General features: G+C 36.9%; 1 protein-coding gene across 1 annotated transcript in view; it reads left to right on the top strand.

Annotated features, from left to right (window-relative positions):
• The window catches only part of dgkb (diacylglycerol kinase, beta), a 696,992-nt gene that overhangs the window by 531,016 nt on the left and 145,262 nt on the right, over positions 1 to 20,714 (top strand). Inside the window, exon 22 of the mRNA XM_028817172.2 lies at positions 14,025 to 14,220. Coding sequence (XP_028673005.1) covers positions 14,025 to 14,220 — 196 coding nt within the window. The remainder of the gene's footprint in view (positions 1 to 14,024; positions 14,221 to 20,714) is intronic.

The following is a 20,714-nucleotide window of genomic DNA, read 5'->3' as shown; positions in this document are numbered from 1 at the left end:
AGAAAAAATATAATTTTTGAGTGAAGCATTTCTTTCAGGAGTTTTATATTATGTTTTATAAAATGCAGACTATTAATAGTTGCTTATAGTTATCCATTAATGTTTGCTGTATTGTTAGTGTTTGGGAATATCTCATTTTCATTTAATTTTTAATGTTACACATTTACCCATATAAAAGCTAGTAAAGGTGAGTGATGGTTAAATGTAAACTATGGTAAATTATGAAAACATATTAAATAACTATGTTACAATAATTAATGATATAAATTCATACTCTAAATAAATATAGACCAATTCTGTAATAATAGTATAGGTTTATTGAATTTCTATTTATTTAAAAAAAGTAAAAGCAATTGTTTGTGTTATGTTTACAGTAGTTAATTATACTGTACAATCAGACTGTAAAAAATGGAGGCAGCAATAAAGTTACTGTATCTCAAAGGCCGTTTTACTGGAGGACAAAAGATTTCCAATTTGAAATCGTGGCATTCAATTAAAAACACTTTAATCAGACTGCATATTTTCTCACACCATTTACAGAATTAGATTATTTAGTGGATATCCAAACATAGCCAATCCATTCTTAGCTAAAATTACACAAAAACATTCTTTGAAGAAGACAAATACTGACACAGGCATAATTGCTACTTTTTACTGAGGATATATTGTTCAACAACTTTTACGGAGGTCCGTGACTGTCTACCATGCAATAAGTGAAGACCTACCATTCTTTTTTAGCACAACTATGTAATTATGTTGGCATTTATACATTACCTGCGTGATATGTCCATTCAACTTGTGTAATGAAGCAAAGTAAATTGGATGCCTGAAAACTTAATTCTCCATAAAAAAGCTTAATTTTATACATCTTAAAGGCTAGGTATTTTTAAGATGTAGAAAGGATTGTTCAGATAATTAATTCACAGAGCTGCATGCTGTGTTTAATATTGAGTGATAATGGATCCAAGCCCCATCTCATCCATTCCACAATACACCCCTCTTTAATATCTACTGTTTGTGCAGAAGACCTGAGACCCCCATTAATTAACAGCAGGGGTATACCAAAGCTATTAGATTGAATATTTATAATTTATTTAAACTGTAACTTGTTTAAATATGAATCAAGATGTGGATGACATAAATTAGGCAGATTTCAGAGCTGCAGGTCATGACTTGTAGAGGACCCCCTTCTGTTTGACATTTCTTGCTTGTCAAAGATCAAATTATTTTAATTTAGGCTGTAAATTATAAGGAATAAATGCTTCTTTGTGGGAATTCCCCATGGTAATCTGACTTTTGTTGTTACTGCTGCTTGTCAGTCTGCAAGAGATATAATATGCATGCAAATAAGGTTAAAAATATGTACCATCTAATTATCCAACCAATAAATTCTACTTGAGGACAGTGGGAGGCCTGACACCCAGTGTGTGTTTGATTCATTGAGACCTGCAGTGTATTTACATAAGATTATTTTTAATTATGAAACTAATTTCTTTCTGTGTTTGACACATCCTCAGAATATATGTTAAAATGCACAATAATACATGCAATTAGAGAAATTATCTGGGAAATTTGAATGCCTTCATTAACAGTGAAACAAAGTGTTATAAATGGTCAATGGTTTGTCAGTTCTAAATGAGTATCTGCCATCTATTTTTGGGATCAGTATGATAGGGCTGTCATTTCAGAATAATTTTGCTACTTAATGTGTGCTTGTCTTGCAGCATTTCACATTGTGTTTTTTTTATCCCAATAAGGATTTAGAGAACAATAGAATATCTCGTTGCTGCCAGAAGTAACAAGTTGAAACCTTCACTATGTTCTTTTTTCCCTATCAAATGGCATAATTGGTTTGTTCTGTGAAAAGATAACTGCAGCTTTTTTTACTTCTGCTTTTAGTTCTGTATACATGCAGTTGATGTCATCTAGAAAAAATAAAGGTGCTTAATCATAGCTCAAGTAAAATGCAAGTGTAATGATTATTTATAGTCAAATACTATGTAATTCATCTTTTACTAATTCAATAGAAAGAATAAATACGTTTGTTATGTTGATGAGTTGTTGTGCTATTTGTATATGTCAATCAGTTTTTTGAACCAAATAATCATGGCTTCAAATAGTATTGAGTGTCTAGACCAGAATAGAGGACCATACAGGTAATGCAAGACTATATACTGTATATAGTGAATGACAAGAAGCGCTCTAGGACTTCAAACCCCAAACACAAAAGCATAGACACAAGTCCCGGGTTCAAATAAAGTGATTTATTAACCAAGATACCTTTCCAGGTCATTCAAATGATACACAAGTCTGACACAATTCTTCCTTTCCTTGTACTAATTTCTTTATTCGTCCACCTCCCTCTAGCGACTGTTGCTCTCCTTTCTCCAAGTTCTTATTTACTGGAGAAGGCCAGGTGGCTTCCTTTTATGGCAGACCCAGGAGCACTTCTGGTGCCAGGGATAGCCTGAAAAAAGCACTTCTTGGTCTGGTGGAGGTCCTGAAAAGTAAGGACTGCAAATCCCTTCAGCGCCTCCTGATGGCACCTATGGAACTATGAGCCAAAACATGACCAGCAAATGGTGTCAATCATACAGTATCTGAAAATAAAGAAAGATGAAAGTCTCAGGAATGTTTATTTGCTCAGGTCAACAAAACATTTTAACAGTGCCCTTAGAAAAAAGAAAATCAACAATTTCAGAAATGTATGCTACTGTATCGCACAATGAGAGCATCAACAAGCCATGGAATTAAAGAATGGGTTTAATTAACAATAAGAATCAGCGCCTAATTAAGCAACTGGTTGGAATTAGATTGGTTGGAGTTTGAGGCCCTGACTTACATGGTCTTCTGTTGGCTCACTCACTTCAAATTTCATTTCTGTTATGGGTGTCATTTAAGGAAAGAAATAAAGGAATTCAGAGGAACGATGACAAATCTTAAAAAACAAGTCAATTAAAATTCATTGAAAAGAAGTTAATTAGCTGCAAAAACAGGTCACTAATTAAGAAAAGGGTTAGGATGAAAACCTGCAGCCACGGTGGTCCTCCAGGACCGGAGTTTGGGAACCCTGCTGTACACTGTATATAATGTCTGGTATACAAATCCCCATCACTGGACCAATCTCTGCCAAAGTTACACACCTCCCTCATTTGATCAGGGGAAGACTGTAGACTATTCCTGGACCCAAAATTTTGACCCTGGTTGTACCTTTGTTTTTTTTTTTTAATGTTTTCTACAATTTCAACGACACAGATGAGCGGATAAGGTTTTGCTCTGATACCTACCAATGTTCATTTTGCATTCAAGTGACTGCAGTGTCCTATTTGAATTGATTTTTTGTATCTATAATCAAGGCTAAAACTTGAAGTAGCAGGCATTAAATTAGATACTTCATGCTTTTCACAGGGAAGCTATGTGTTGCTTGTCTGTAATCACTGTATTCCTTAGTTAATAATATCTCTGTAAGGCACCTTTGTTATTACAGCATTTTTAAGCCATAGGCCATTCATACTGTACATACAGTATATAAACATACCATGACATTTTCCACCCATTTTAATTCAGCTCAGGGTCATGGTGGTGTCAAAGAATAATCTTGGAGTGTCGGGCACAATATAGAAACCACTCTGGATGGGTTACATGCTCATCACAGGGCACATTGAAATACACATTCATGCTCACTCGTATGGCATAAGTTTAGAGTTACCAATGAACTTAACATTAATATTTTTGGAATGCAGTTAAACAAAAAGACAATGCAATGAATATCTCATTGCCGCTGTTGCAAAATGTCATAATTGTAAATTCTAAGATTTTGCACCTGATAAAGTATCATTTAACCATGGGGGAAAATTAGAAATAATTAGAAATAATTTTACCTGTATGCATAACAGCATGGTAATAAAAAAATAACAATTACATGAAACATAGTTCAAACTACATTGTGCATGATTACAGCATTTATTACAATATTTTAATAGTGTTTGATATAACTACTTCTTTAACACTTTAAATAATCTGTCCTTACAATGTTGAAATTCATAAAAATTGTGTTGAATGTATGATGTGTTTTCCAATGGTATTTACTTATGTGAATGATATTACTGGCTGGTAATGCCTGAATAATTTTATCACTTTTAAAATGCAAATAAATGAAATGTTCGTATTAAAATGTTTTAGGTCATACAGTAAGCTGAGCATCTGAAACAGGTTGAAATAAAGAGTTGAACACACATCTGTACATTTCCTATTAGCTTTATTGGTACCTGTGATGGTCCGGGGATGTTCCTGCCTTTTGCACCCCATGCTTACTGGGATAGGCTCAAGCTTCCCTGTGACCTTGCTCAGGATACAGCAGGTCTTATAAAATTGACAGGTGAATGGCTGTATGGACACATATTTGTTTTTTAAATTTTGTACAGCAGTGGTTGAAGTAAAAACAATGAAGAGGCAGAACCCCAAGGTCTTACATATATATGGAGCAATTTTTGGTTGGATAGCACATTGGGATCATTACAAATTCCAAGGAGATATCAGTGTGTAGCATTACAGTACAGAGTAATGAAAGAAAAAGTGACCATACTCCGAAGAGTAAAAAGCAGAAGAGCTGGTACTGCATACTGGTGAGTACCAGCTATATGCAAAAAAAAAACCAAAACAAATAGCTGTTATTTAAAACTGCAAAACACAGAAGTGCTGATGTTGAGTACTGTTAAGTACCAGCCTACTTCAAGCACTAAAAAGTAAAATAATAAACAAAGAGTTATTTCAAGCACAGTGTAACAACAAGAATCATATCTTACTTGAAGGTGTGATTGATGTTTTAAGTTAATGTGATGAAACTCCAAGCATGGATTTCTTCATTGAATTTCTGCCCCGTTTCATGCCAAATATCCTGTTATTTTCAGTGTAAAATTTTAAAAGATGGTCACTTCCCACACTATAAATTAATTCTGACTCTTCAATGACCATTTGCTTTTAAATATTAATTGAATGCTAATTTTTTTTTTTTTTTTTACAATTACTGTATTAGAAGCACTGTCTCTACAGTTATACATACACTCTTGGCCAGTTCTGGTCAAAAAGCACCTTATTTTATTATAAATATTAAATAAAATGCCATGGAATGATCTGTAATGTCATTCATTAGTTACAAACTAGCCATATCTTACATTTTACCTTTCAAAATGTTTTTGGGTAGTTTTTTTTTTGGATGTGTTTTCATATTTTTTCTGTCATTTTGTATATCACTAGTGCTTTTTTGGCTACACTTCTATTTGTTTTATTTACTCTTCTGCATTTTATTTACTCTTCTCCCCATTGCGTGGGGAGCCGGTTGCATGTTTGAGTGGTGTAAGTAGAAAGTAATAAGTTAATTATAAACAATTGCATTTTTTTAAAACTTCACATTCACTAAAGTTCTGCCGGTATTTGAAAGCACACCTATAAGCACACCTGTAGACAGTGAGTGATACACTCAAACCTCTGAATACAAACTCAAAATCAAAAGCATTCAGAATTGTTGCTGACAGTATTACTGAGAGCAGTAATATCTCTTTATTATATAAAAAACTTCTGGGACGAGATGAGACTTTGTAGCCTGGGACGAGACGTGACTTTTTCAGAGAGAGATACTTTCAAGTCCAGCAAGACAAGACTTTGTGCAAAGAGATTTAACCACGCCTAGGGCCAGAAATAAAAGACAGAGTAGATGACAAAGTAGAACATTGTAAAGAGGTTCAAAAATGTTACACATGCAGAGCAGGTTAGAGATGATGAAAGTACTAAAATTCGAAAGTTACCAAAAAATGATAGTAAAAATCGCATTAGCACAAATAAATGGAAATTATTACTCGATGAAATAATGGAACAGTGCAAAGAGATTGAATATTGTGTTCGGATTTAAACTTTAATTCGGAGACTTGTAGATCATCTAATTCGTGTTGCCATCAGGGAAAAGTAGTGTTTCTTCTCAATGAAGAAGCATATCCGCAAGAATTAAAAGATTTGTAGTTTGGTGAAAGTGAAATCCACATACACAAGCGGCAGAGACCTGAACTGGCTTGCGCATAGTGCAGGCTATATTGGTTGGGGGGGCATTAGGGTTTGTCGAGCAAAGCGAGCAGGGGGGGCAAAGCCCCCTAGTAATTCCATAAGAACGAGATTTTATAATAGATTCTTAGTTGGAGATGTATGTCCGAAGAATGGTCATTCTTGTTTTCAGTAATGAATTTTACAGTCCTTTACATATACCTGTGAAGTAAGCTATCTTGACAGCACTTTAATTGATGTAGGCATGAGCACAGAAATGATCAGACATCCGATTGATCAAGGTCTGTATTTATCAAGTGTCTTAGAGTTACCCATAGGAACTGTACTAAAAGGATAAGAATTTGACGTACCTCAGAGTAGGACATAAGAAGTATTCACAAAGCATTCCACACCTAGTTCCAGCTAGGAGTGAGAGTTCACATATGATAATGAATAATGTCATGACTTCATTATATTCGAGCTGCAAAATGGGACTCATAATGTGTGTGTCCCCAGTACCACCGCTCCCTATACGCAGAGTAAGCAGTCTGCGTAGGGCACCAACTCCCAGGGGGGCACCATCCCAGCTGCTCAAAAAAATCATTTTTATATATTATAATAATAAATTAATATTAATAATATACATATACAAATAAACAAAAATATAAACGTATATATTGCATTTTACGGTGAACGCAGAGTAGGCTAAGCACACGTGATGACGCGCGCGCCCTCACCTCTGTTACAGCTGCCTATTTGGCCAAAAATGATAATAATTGAACAACCACCTACAAGAGTTGTACCCAAATCTCTGGATTGCTCTGCGCATAGCAGTGACGCTCCCTGTAACTGTTGCCTCTGCTGAGCGAAGTTTTTCTAAAATGAAGCTCATCAAAACGTACTTGCGCTCATCTATGGCACAAGAGCGCATGAGTGGTCTGGCAATTGTCAGCATCAACTCTGAATTAGCAAAGGCTTTATCATATGAAGAGCTCATTTACGACTTCGCCTCAAGAAAAAGCAGAAGTGTGCCTTTGTAAATTTTGAACTTTGGAAAGCTCCAGCAGATGACAGTGTTGATTTTATTTCAGTTTATTATTTTTTATTTTATTTATTATAAATGTTTTATTTAAAGTGTAATTTTAGTTTGTATTTTTTGCTGTAGAGCTACAATTGTAATTTATAAATGATACAATTTATGTATGTATTTACTTTTATTTGAATAAAGTTCTATTTTGGCCCCTATAGTAAGTGTTTTTTTTATTATTTTATTTTTACTTCCGTAATATTTGGGGGAGGGGGCACAAAAGTAAATTTCTGCTTAGGGCACCCATTTGGCCAGCAGCGGCCCTGTGTGCCCCCTCCATAATCCCTGCTTATTTCCTGTGACACTCTATTTATCCACTGCCCCAGGAGTCTCCTGTGGCCTTCTTGAAACTTGTAACATGTAACAGGAATGTTCCAGGGTTCATGGAATGCAAAGCTCAGCCTATCCGTGTGACATTTCACTGTTAGTCACCCATCCAGCACTGCTTACTTTCAGTGTACTGTAATATGCTGGCTACGACAGTACAGTTTGCACCCATGACCACTGTGTGTTTGTACTATGTTAATAATCTTTATGATCATGCTGATATGCATAAATGCAGCTTGTTTTAATATTAATTTATGTGAAGCAGAGGGAAAATGTATATATCTGTATATTAACTTGTGTTGTTGGGGATGTCAAAATTTTGGTGTAGAATCTGAGAAATACTTAGTTTTGAAATACCCAAATCATCAATATTGAAAAACTGCATTTTACATGATATGTTAAAACACTTTACTTTCAGCTGACAGGACATGACTTCTCCACATAGATGGAACGATCAAATAACTTACAAAATTTGTTACGAATTGTTTTCCATCTCTCTTAAATTAATATCTTTTTATGAGTTTATTGTTGTTCAGCATTTCCCCAAATGTTTGTGCCAATCTCTGCCTGAACGCCATCTTCTGGTAGGTTGTTGCTAGTTAGGACAGCTCACATGCACTTCTAAACCCTGGTGAAGTTAGAAGTGGTTTTGTAATTTAGGAAAACTGATGAAATGCTTCCACTCCCATTCCTAAGACTAGGACTAAACTTGCATCACTCCGAGATTTGTGGGCCAGCTGGGACATTTTTCTTACTCTGAGACACTTGATAAATATAGGCCCTAATCTTGTCTCATGTGATTGTTGATTAAATGTTCTACTCCATCCAGGATGAATTAGTCATACCTAGACTATGTGCAAGGTTGTTTATGTCTACATTTTATCATTTATTACTAAAATATGAAAAATGTTTCTGTTTTAACAATGTGTTTACACAGATTATTATAGAAACGGAACACACATGAAATGCATGTGTTCCAAATAACGATCTATTATTTCCACTATAAAACTCCAGCACTTCACTCCCAGAAAATCAAGGCAAGAGCTGGGAGAACTTTATGCACGTTCTGTGGCGGTGGGGGGATGGAGTAGCAGGCTGCTTGCTGCTTGTCTTTATCTGCACATTTACAGGACAAAAGACACTGACGTAGAGTTACGAAGGGATTTAAGGTGGGCCGGATATACAAGTTTTTTCGTAGGCTTCGGTAATTCTAGTGTTAAGAACTAGTCATGACATTTACATTAGGACTGATATACAGGACATATTGGAAGTTGCCTTACTAAATATATCTTTGTTTTATATCCTTACAACAAAAAACAAAAAAAGGGCCAAATTATTAAAAAAAGATAAAAAAGGACTCCCCACAAATAGTAAATGCACACAGGATCCTGTCAGTGGCCATGTTATGATATGCTTACTATTTTTTTTTCCTGTTTTGTTTTGATTAACCTTTTCTAGCTCATATTAAATTTTAGAAAATGTACGTTTTGGTTTTTCCAATGTTTTTTTTTTTTTTAAGCTTGTTTAAATATTTGAAATATTTTTGTGCTGTTTTCATTGTCATGTTGTTTATAGAGGACACTGTAATTTTGTGGAGAAACTGGGAACCTTGTTTCTAACACCACTAGGGGGCTCCGCCCCCTGCTCGCTTCGCTCGCCAACCCCTGGCGTTGGGGCATGACAAAGAGTGAGATGTATGAATTAGATATAGAATAGTGTGCAGGTGTGGATGATGCATATAGAAAGCAAAAAATACAGTGTTTGGCACAGAGTAATGGTTTATTGGAATATTTCTTTGTACACAACATTAGTAGTAAAGATGGTGTCCTGTCCTTGAATGAGTCTTTCTTGGCATGGAGCATTTATAACTTTAACTTTAACGTCAGATGAACGTCGAACACGTGAGAAGGCAACATAAAGTTGTCCATGTCCAAAAATGGGCTCAGAGAGGTAGATGCCAACCTTGTCCATGGTTTGTCCTTGTGATTTGTTGATGGTCATGGCAAATGCAGGTTTAATGGGGAAGTGTCGGCGTTTCAATGTAAAAGGTAATTCTAGGTCAGAACTCGTAAGGTCAATTCTAGGAATGAGAACAGTATTGTTAGCATGTGATCCTGTAAGAACTGTTGCTTGAATAACATTGTGTGTCATGGTGTTGACGACTAAACGTGTGCCATTGCATAAACCCTGTTTAGTGTTAAGGTTTCTTAATAGCATGATTATTGTTCCGTTTTTAAGGTTAAGATTGTGTTGTGGTAATCCGGCTGGGTTAATAGTGTTCAAATATTCTAAGGGGAAATTTAGATGTTCATTGTCGTCATCAGAGTCAACTTTGTCAGAGCTTAGAAAGAGCCGTGCCTCTCCAGGAAGTAATGAAATGACCTGGTTATTAATGTGATCAACATTAATATTTTTTGGACATAATATAGTGCGTTGTGTTAAAAGGGGCATTTGGTCTAATGAGACCGCTGTTCCAAATATCTCCGTAAGTAAGTCGTCGCAGATGAAGGGTTGAGGAATTGTAATAATATCTGGGTGAAGTCCATCTGTATTGGTGAGTGTACAATGTTCTAGTTGTAATAACCAATTGTTATATTCGGGATCTGGAAATCGCATGTTTTGTACCAAGTGTATCTTTAGAAAGCAAAGCCAATTGTTCGCGTAACATTTTTTGTTCCGCGGTTTTAGAAGCGTGCCGAGGTGAATTTTTTTGTTTGATGCGGGTTCGTGTTTGTGGTCCCGTTACTCGAGCCGTCTAGTTTTGTATCCGTGATCATGAATTGATGACTTGTTTGATCTTTATCGTTAGGAATATGGATAAGTAATAAGTAGGATCGAACTCACTGTTAATATGTGGACTGTTCGTTTCTTCGTATTATCACCAATCAGGTCTCGTGCCTGTATATGTATTGTAGTTCGGTCTCGTGTTGTTTATATGACGTCGTCGTGTATTTTAAGGTGGACTGAATAATAGCTGAGCGTATGGCATGTGGAGCAATAGGTAAGCACTGTCTAAAATCTACTCCTAATAAAAGTACCTTCACTCCAAAGGGAATATTATTATTCATCAACGCAATGCCAATTGTCCGCGTATTTTAAGGTGGACTGAACAATAGCTGAGCGCATTGTAAGTGGAGTAATAATTAAGCACTGTCTAAAATCTCCTCCTAATAAAAGTACCTTTCCCGCAAAGGGAATATTATTATTCATCAACGTTTGTAGAAGTTTATCAATGGTGTTGAGTAAGTGACTGGATGCCATTGTACATTCATCTATAATTAATAGTGTGGCAAGACGGATGTCACGTGCATTGTTACTGTGCATTGTCATAGTGGATACCGATGTTTCTGTGATTGGGACCGGTATTTGGAATAAGGAGTGACATGTGTTTTTGGAGCCGAGACATTTTTTCTTCCGCGGTTTCAGAAGCGCTTTGTAGGTGCCGACGTGATTTGTGCATATTTGCGTTCTTGATTTGTTTCAGGGTGCACTGTTCCAATGCGATGTAATATTTGTCCACATACGCAAAAGCAGTATGGGTCATTGCCTTTTGGTGACCTGATATTTACTCCGGTAGATGCAAAATCAAATGAACTATTGTAGGATGTAATGCAGATGCGCCGCCGTGTATTTTGTTGTTTCATGCGGGTTCGTGTGTTTGGTCCCATTATCCGAGCCGAATCGTTTTGTACCCGTGAGTGTGTATTCATGACTTGTTTGTTCCTCAGCATGCGAAATATGGATAAGTAATAAGGAGGATCGCACTCACTGTTAATATGGAGCCTTTTCTGCAGTTGAACGGTTAATAGTGCTTTATTGTAAGGAGATCCACCTATGCTGCCTAGTGTGAAGGTGTTGAGATGACGTATGTTTAATATGGACGGTTCCTTTAGAAATGGGGCTTTGGGTGTCACTTCTTATTGATGTTAGTGTGTTTGTGGGTCTGATTCGTCGTTGTTGTGAACGTTTCGTGTGCCATGTCTCGTCTCTAATGGGCCTGGCGTGGCGGTCACGGCTTCTTTTTTTTGGTGCGTTAGGAGCTTGTTAAATCCTCCTGTTTGTGTGGGTCCTGTTTCGTGTGCAATGGGATTCATGCGGCGCTGTGTGCTTTTGCGGCATCTGAGCGGGGGGGGGGGGGTATGGGGGGTGGGGGGGGTGGGGGGGGAGGGCTGGATTGGTGGGGCGCGAGCGTCTTCTTTCTTTTTGTGTGCCAGGGGCTTGTTGAATCCCCCTCTTTGTGTGTGTCCCGTCCGTTGCTTGTAGGGTGGATGGGGTGGTTTTGGGTTCTTTGTTTTTTGTGTGCCAGGGGCTTGTTGAATCGTCCTCTTTGTGTGTGTCCCGTCCGGTGCCTGTAGGGGGGGGGGTGGGGGCTTGCAGGTGGGCGCGAGCGGCTTCTTTTTTTTTGTGTGCTAGTTTCGTGTGCAATGGGTTTCGTGCGGCGCTGTGCGTCGCCTGCGTTTGACTCCTTTTTTCTGTGCTGACTCCTTTTTTCCGCCTCTCGCAGAGCCTCATTTCTTGGGGCGCCTGCGCAGTACGTCTTTTTGCGGCTACGGCCCATGGCCGGATGTCCCTGCGTCCATCCGGTTTAGCATTCTCGGTTAGTAATATGGATGTTTAATTAAAAATGATTTCTTCCATCTGGGATGGTTCTATTAGTCTTCTTTAATGCTGGGTGGTTATATTCACTTTAACTATGTTGAACTTGTGTTCTTCTGTTTATTGACTAAAGCTTAAGTATAGAGGTTAAATGTTTTATTTTATCTGTTTTTTGTGATCATATTTACATTATTGAAAAAGAAGTACATCAAAAATAGCTGTAGTAATAGTTTACTTGAAATATGTAAAAGCAAACTAAAAAGAGACAACACATCTTCACCCATCCCAAAACAACAAAACTCCACTGTACCCACCCACATATCCTGCCCTTAGACTGCAAAAGAAAGAAAAGATAATCAGAATATATAGCTGATGAGAAAACCAGCTGATACACCCTACTCAGGGGAACCTGCAGCTAAAGAAAAAAACATGAGGTTAAAAGGAGTGAAACAGGGTAAACCACACCATGGAACAATCCCTCAACCTGCTCATAAGTAAGTTCACAACATGAAGCCAATTTTGTATAGTAGAGCTAGAAGATTTGCTAATTAAGGACACAGAGAATTGAAGAAGGACAACACAGAAAGAAGACTTTTGACTGTTGTAGCCATTCCAGGACAGTTTTTAATGTGAAGCTAATAGTGGCTTAGCTGCAATGGAAGCAGTCAGAAGACTCCTCTGTTGGTTGAAAGAAAGGGGGATGAAAGAGATGAAAAAAGAATGATCCAGAAGGAGAAGGACTTGAGGGTAAAAAGGGGCGGGGGAGGAGAAGATCCTGGAGAGGGGTTTGGCCACATAGCACCAGAGGGCAGCAACAGGAGGTAGTCCCAGAACATATGGGGAAGTGTGCCAGGGAGTTGAAGAGGGCAGAGAATTTAAAGTGGTTCTGGTTCTGAACACATGAGGTAGCATTTCTGGGCAGTAGGATGTAACCTATGGACACATTTAAATGGGATTTGTGGAACAATTTCTGATGTTTTGAAAAACAATATTCAAACACAGTGCAGGTTTTGGACAAAGGTCTGTAAGTCCATTAGATTAGAAAGTAAGGGTTCTAAAGGAAACTTTGTGGAGGAAGGAATAGATATTAGACATAGGTTTGGAATTAGGAGAGAGAGTAGAAGTAAAAGAGTACAAGAGATGAAGTGGAAGATGGGAAGAGAGAGGTACCCCACAAATTCTGTGCACAACCCCCTGATGCAAATAGAGAAAATAGAAAGTAGAAGGGATGCCTGGACCAAAGAAGAATGTTTTAAGCCCTGACAGCTTTTTATTTATTATATCTTCTTCTACTTATATAATCTGCACTGTGTTGGTGTGACTGATGACTCCAGAATTTGCCTTTGTATGAGTGTGTGCTTAATATTGGTGTGGTTGTCCTAGTGAAGGTCAACAAAACAGAAATATTCTGGGGTGCCAATATAACCCTCCAATGTTTACTACTATGGTACAAAACAAAAACAATGCTTGATGGCTTGAGAAAAGACGACAAAAGAAAATTCCACATAGTGAAGTGACGAGTGTCTACTCGTTTCAGCTCTGCCAATGGGTTTTCTGACTTGGAACTCTTTTCATCAGGTCGTCTCTGCAATAAATGACACCTCTTTCCAGGCAGTCGATCCTTTGAAACTCTGGGATTGGTAGGGTTGGGGTCAGTTGCTCTCACTTGGTGGTTTTTCAAGACTGTGGAGGAAGAACATGACAGGACTGCTAGGGTCAGTGCCCCCTGGGTGGTATCACAAGAGCTTGGATGGTGATCTTCAGACTCACATGCATGATGTTGGCTAGTACACTATCCAAAATCTGCATTTACATTGGTGGAGACCTTTAAGGCATTCAGTAAATAAAACACTCTTCTGTGAATTTTAGAATATGATTAATATAGTAGAAGCTTGAGACATACAGTATTCATCATGTGTGGCTTTGTGGTGCAATGGTTAACACTGAAATTCTTGTTTCCCTTTTTTATCTTAATTCACAGTGTGATGGAACCCAACTTGACCTGAGTAATATTTCCTTGGAAGGAATTGCCATTCTGAATATTCCAAGTATTCATGGAGGTTCAAACCTTTGGGGAGAGACAAGAAAACGGCGTAGTCATCGCAGAGTAGGAAAAAAGGCTCAGGATAAAAGAACCGCTGTTTTGGATGCAAAAGAGCTGCAGTTTGCCATACAGGGTAAAGTACATCACAACATTTAGAGAATTTCAATGTTTTAATTAACTGAAATTGTAATTTTTTTATAATTTTGCAAAACATTCTACTATATGCAAGTAAAATATTACAACATGTATTGAAACATGTGCAGATTCTGCTGTTCTGTATACTTCTGTACCTCTTGGAAAGTGCCTGATTATTTTTGCTTATTTGCTCCCACATTCACAACACACTCCAAAAGCTACATGATAAACAATAACTGGCCATCTGATTCACTTTATGAAATTTTTGGAATTATCAGTGTGGTTATCGTTTATCATTTTTAATCATTATTTTTATTGCTAATGCTTTGTTTCTGATGTGTATTGCTAGCGAAATTACTTTCTCCTTTGATAACTGTCTGTTTGTCCAGTTAAAAAACATTTAGCAGGGCACGTACAGACTGAGGGCATCAGAGTGAATTATTCTTCAAGCTGAGGCAGGTCTGTAAAATATTTTGTCTGGACTGAGAACTGATACTGATAGAGGCATATTTTAGTGAGACTTTGCTTTTAGCCTTCCTGCTTGTCTATTTAGCTATTTCAGCCATCATTAATGATGTTGTGCACTGATGTCTGTGGCATGTTTCCCAAGCTATGACAGGCAAAAAGCTTCACACAAAACATTTAGCAAAACTTGCTTTCACCTTGATTATGTCATTTTTGTGTTGACCATGCAGCTATATTTTATGTGTATGTTCAACATTTCTGGTGTGTATTTGTTTTGTTCAGGCATTTTAATACTTTTTCGCTCTGTATTCAATAATTGAGAGAATTCAGAAGATTTGAGGTAGCAAAGAAACAAGACATTTAATTGACCATTTGAGCTTACTTTTTCAGTTATTGTGAGGAATGCTTAAATGACAAGAGGTTGCACTAGGAGAAGGTGCAGACAGAGCAGATTTTGATCTTTGGAGAAAATATCAGGCCATTTTATGACACGAAAGGTTATGCCTAGGTCAAGGATGAGGGATAGAACTACTTTACAGCCAGAGGTCCACTGAGTGCAGATTTGTGTGAAGACTGGACAGTAACACAGTTGTCAGTAGAAAGAGTAGCCAAAGATATATATATAGAGAGAAATGTCAGTTGAGGAAAGGAGTGCTTTGGTGTAGGCAGAGCTCCAAGAGCAGTTACCTAGGCCCAGGATGGCAACACTTGGTATCTCCCTGTATTTTCTCCCTTTATATGTCCCATTCTATATTATTTTTAATAAAGGAGCCAACTTTGCTTTTTTTTGTACATCCTTGATGTTACATTGAGGTGCAGGGTCTGTTGCATGGACCTTTTTCTTCTATTTTTGGGTGTGGTGGGCTGCCACATGGGCTTCCTTTATTGCACCATATATACAATCTGTCAAAATAAGAGTAAAAGATTATCGTACCTGATATGGAATTAAGAAGCATGGGAAAAAGCACTATATAAATAAAAGTTATTATTATTATTAAGAATAGCTTCTTGGCCTAGATCTTTAAAAAATGCAGATGCTACTATGCTTGACTGACTCATACATTCTGAATGTACCATTTAAACACAGGAAAATTAAGCATGATATCCCTTTCATCCATATTCTAATTGGATAAAAAGATATTTTGTGATTTGAAGACCTGAAGAAGGCAGTTAAGGAGGAGGAGGTAAATAAGTGTATCGAAGCTAGGGGTTTGACAAGTTCTACAAGAGAATGTTTATTTTTTGCAGTTTCACAAGTAACTGCTTCAAGTGACTGACAGCAGAAGTGTTTCTCAAATGCACTTTAAAATATTATCATGGATGAAAACTAAATACTAAAGTACAACCTGTTTTAGAAGTGAGAGTCATTGTGGACATACATTTTAGTGATGGAGAAGAAAGTTCCAAAGGAAGGTTCGTTCTTTTGTTTGCAAGGGAGAGGCTGATTTCAAGCTGAAGTGTTTTTTTTTGGTATCACTCCAAGAATCCCAGGAAATTGTAGGGCATTTCAAAGAGATGTCTACCTTTTATGCATCAATTCAATAAGTAGGCATGGCTAACAAGGTAAGTTTTCATTGAATATATTGAGAAAATATGTTTCCTTTTCTTCAAAGTGTTGCAAAGAAAATAGCCTTGGCTACAAATCCCTACCCTGTATGCTAACCTCAACAATGGAAGCCATACCCATGTGGTCACACCATCCTTGCCTTAGCCAAGGTGGACCAAAATGTGATTACATCATGAAAGTTATAATTAAGCGTTTAGCAACAGCTTGGTGAATTATCTCATCAACAATTATGAATTTCAAGTAGGGAATTTAACATGTTCTTAGTTTCCAAGGCTATTGTGGAGAACATCCATAAATATTTTATAAATTTGACTGGCAAACAAGATTTGAAGGGTACAAAAGATTGTACAGTCTTATAGCATCTTATAGCAAAGAGCATACCAACAAGCATCCCATTCAGCCTGTTGAACAGCAACGAGCTAAGGAGAAAAAAAGAAAAACATAAGGAAAACATTTAAGCATAAACTTTCCTGAGGTATTGACTGAAATGATTGAAGACTATGATCCAAATTCGGAGTAGCACATTAGTTAAAAATTATCAGCAAAGATATGGCAACATTGAAAACCCTCTATAAATTTAAGAGAATAAAAAAAAACATTTTCATTTTTTTTAGGAAATATCTGCTGTGATTTGATCCAGATGTAGTACTGTACTGTGTGTCTTACTGATATTTAATTTACTAATTGTAATTTTAATTTGTTAAAATAATAAAATATTAATATAAAAAGGTGCGATCAAACATGAAGACAGGAAGTTAGGAACAGCTGGATTCTAGCCATGTTTTGTAACAGAAGAGAGAAATCCTGACTGGTGAAGAGAGACATTCATTTCTTCCCATTATTCCTATCAGTCCAGAATTCTTCTTGTTTTGTATGCTTTTTCAATATTTTAAGGTAATTTACATTTTTTAATTCCTCTTATCAGATACTATTTCTTAATTTTTGTGTTTTTATTTTTTTTTTAAACATTTAAGCGGACAGCTTTTTGTGTTTCTTTTCTGTCAGCTATGGAGCCTTTTTTATACAGGTGTACTTCTTGTATAATTATTACCAATTAACTCACCACACAATAACTCTTGTTTAAATTTTAGAGTGACTGTATTATGAATTGTGATCATATTCATTATATACAGTCAGACAGAGGCAGGAACCAATCCAGCATTCGTAGGCAAAATTCCAGTGCTCTGCCTACTATGCCATACTGCCTGCTTGGGTTCAGTGTTCATCAGATTAAGTTATTTCAGTTTTTTATTTCAAAATATTTAAAATAAATCCCCATTTAAGATTCAATTGCTTTGAAACTAATAAGCATAGACAAACAAACAAGGGTTGTATGCTTTTAAAAATACTGCTTATCATTTTACAATTTAACATGGGTTTCTTATTGTTATTTTTCTTTTGAACTAGCTAATTGGGGAGAACTAGTCCCTACACAGCAAACATTTTAATTTTCAATGAGAAAAAAATCTACAAAACAAGGTGATGTTAGAAAAGACCAGAGCATATGGCATACCTGGTTTGTTGCCTTGGAGGTTTGCCAGGTGACTACAACGGAAGACATTGTGAATGACACAATAAAGTAAAGGATAACTGACTGACTCATTCCAGTTTTCAAGCGTTTTGCCAGCTCCCTTTAAAACCCATTTAGATTTTAATAAGTCGCCATATTTTAGTTTCACCAATATAGCAAATCAGCAACATTGCTATTAAATTAAAAAAAAAAAATGATGTAAAAAAAATGCAATGAGCCCACTGCATCTGAAATTGGCAAACTAACAAACTTTAAATAAATTATTCAGTAGAAGAGGACAGAATATTTTTACACATAAAATATATCTTGTGTCACTTTTAACATAACACAATCAAATTCACAATAAAACATAGTGTCTGCTCGTATTGTATATGTATGTGTGGATATTTATCCACAGTATATGGGTTGGGCCACTTCCAGCTATAATTTCTGCCTTGCATCCAGCACCACTGGGACAGACTCCAGCTCCTCACCATCCTAGAAAGGGATATAGCAGGTTAAATGAAGAAACAGAGGAATGGATACACACACATGCAGACACACACACACACGCACACACACACACACACGCAAATGTAGATCTCATATCTAACACAGATGCAACATGAGTCAGAATCCAGCTGTTTGAGCTCTGTTAGTACCAGGTGTTTATAGTTTGGTTAATTGAAATCAAATGTGTCATTTCAAAAGAGAAGCTAAAATAGGATGTTTATGTTCTATTTTAATTCTGTTGCTATCAAGTGTAATTTACTAGTTTTTAAGTAAAGACCTGAGTGATCCGTAAACTTCACACATTGTTTTATGTTCAGTAACTAGCAAAAAATGAAAAGCCTAATAAAGTTAACTGGTCTTTACACATATTTCAAAAAGGGCGAAATACATTTCCAACTAAAATTCACAAAAATCTAATCTCTGATAGCAATTGCTTGTCACTTTATAGTTTCTTCCTGTTATAGCCACAGTTGAAAGTGCTGAATGGGAGACTGGTAAACAGTTATTAGGTGATCAAACTCCACAGATGCTAGAAATCTGTTTCTTTTTGCCACAGAGCCCCATGTTATAAATAAAATTAAATCCTAAAAATAAAAACTGGAATGTGTAGCCCCTGGGTATCTAAAATAAATGTCCAAATACCATATATGTTCACTGGGTTAATAAGTACACACTGATGTATTAGTAGGTTGTGTTACAGGTTCAATGCTTTCTTTTCCTTGCTAACATCTTTCCAACCACAGGATGAAAGCGTTGGTGCTCAGACTGGCAAGTGCAAAAGGATTTATTATATAGCCTTTTGTTTTGTGCATTAATGCCATTCAGTTTATTCACTCCATATGAGAGCATTAGCCCCCCTGATAGTCTCAAATACTTTGCATGTTGTATCATCCATTCCAAAGCACTGTAAATAGGTGTTTTGTTTTGCAACATATTATTTTTCTACCTTTGTTTCTATTTACTTGTATAAGTAAATTGTTAGAAAATTCAAATACTTTGACGTATTTTTGCCCACATGAGCATTAAAATGAAGTATAGTCATTTTGCATTTTAACCTCTGACTTATGTGTGACCATCATCATCACCACTTTTGTTTCTGGTAAAGGGACAATATAGCAATTCAGTGACAAAACTGACCCGGCCTTCCTATTCCCAGCAATTTTCTCTTGTCCTTCTTGAGAAGTCAAGCAATGTAATTCCTACACCATGTCCTGTCACCACCCGACAGTTTTCTCTCAGCTGGCCACACTAGTGCACCTCCCATGCAAGGTGACCATCTGGACCATCTTAACTGACTCATTTCGATCTGGAGAAGCAGACATTTTACTCCAGGTTCCTCCTGTATTGTCAAGCTCGTCCTTCTGTCATACAAAGTGAGCCCAAAAAACCTGTGCAGGAATGTCAAGTTGGCTAAGAACAACAAGAACAAAATTGTCTGCAAACCTCAGAGATACAACCCTTAGATTCCAAAACTGGATACTCTTCAAACTTTGGCTGCACCTTGCAATGTTGTCCATTAAAATCAATAATAAGAAAACATATAAGACACATTCTTGGCAGAGACCATCTCCAACACTGAAACAGTCTTGACTTAAAATACTAGGTCAGAGAACACAACCCTCTCTCCACAAATATAGGGAACAAATGGCATGCAACAGCAGCACTGGAACTTCATACTGTAAAATCAAAAGCTTTATCCAAGTCCACAGGGCACATGTACACATGACCTTTTTACATATCTGTTCAAGAACAAAAGTGTGGACTGCTGTTCCACTGCCAGCATGGAATCCATATTGCTACTCCTGAACTTGAGATTAAATTATTGGAGAGATTCTCCATTCCACTACCCTGGCATAGGATTTCTCTAGGAGGCTGAGGATTGTGACTTCTCAGGAAATTAGATTTACTCTCATTGTTTTTTTCTTTTTTTGTTTTTTTAATGGGGACAGCCAACCCAGTCTGCCAGTCCTGTGTCAGTGTCCCTATCTTCCATGCAACATTAAATGAGTGGCTTAGCCAAAACAACCCTATAATATCAAGTGCTTTCAGTTTTCCTGTTGGAGCTCTTCCACCTGTGTGGCCTTGTCACTATGAAGATTTTTAATCACCACAGCGATTTACACAATCCTAACCAGGAGGTAATTTTTCAAAGTGTCCTTTGCACTTCTCAATTATATTTTATTTGAGGAAATGCTTCTCAATCCTTGAAGAAAAGAGCCTGGACAATGTCCTGTGTACCTTCCTTTAGATATCCATTGATTTTCCAAAACCGCTTTTGAGGCTTTCTGAAAGGCGCATGCTCAATTGCCTTACTAAACTCATCACCACCCTGCAATTGTCTTCACTACTGAAGTCTTCAATATAGTCCATTTGGATTCTGTGTTCCTAAACTCTCCTAAGATTACACAGACACTCTTCCAGTGGTGGAAGTTTAAAT

The sequence above is a fragment of the Erpetoichthys calabaricus genome, chromosome 13 (genome assembly GCF_900747795.2).
Source record: "Erpetoichthys calabaricus chromosome 13, fErpCal1.3, whole genome shotgun sequence".
Classification (NCBI taxonomy): Eukaryota; Metazoa; Chordata; class Cladistia; order Polypteriformes; family Polypteridae; genus Erpetoichthys; species Erpetoichthys calabaricus.
Note: the sequence above shows the minus strand (reverse complement) of the source record. Positions and strands in the feature narration are given on the sequence as shown.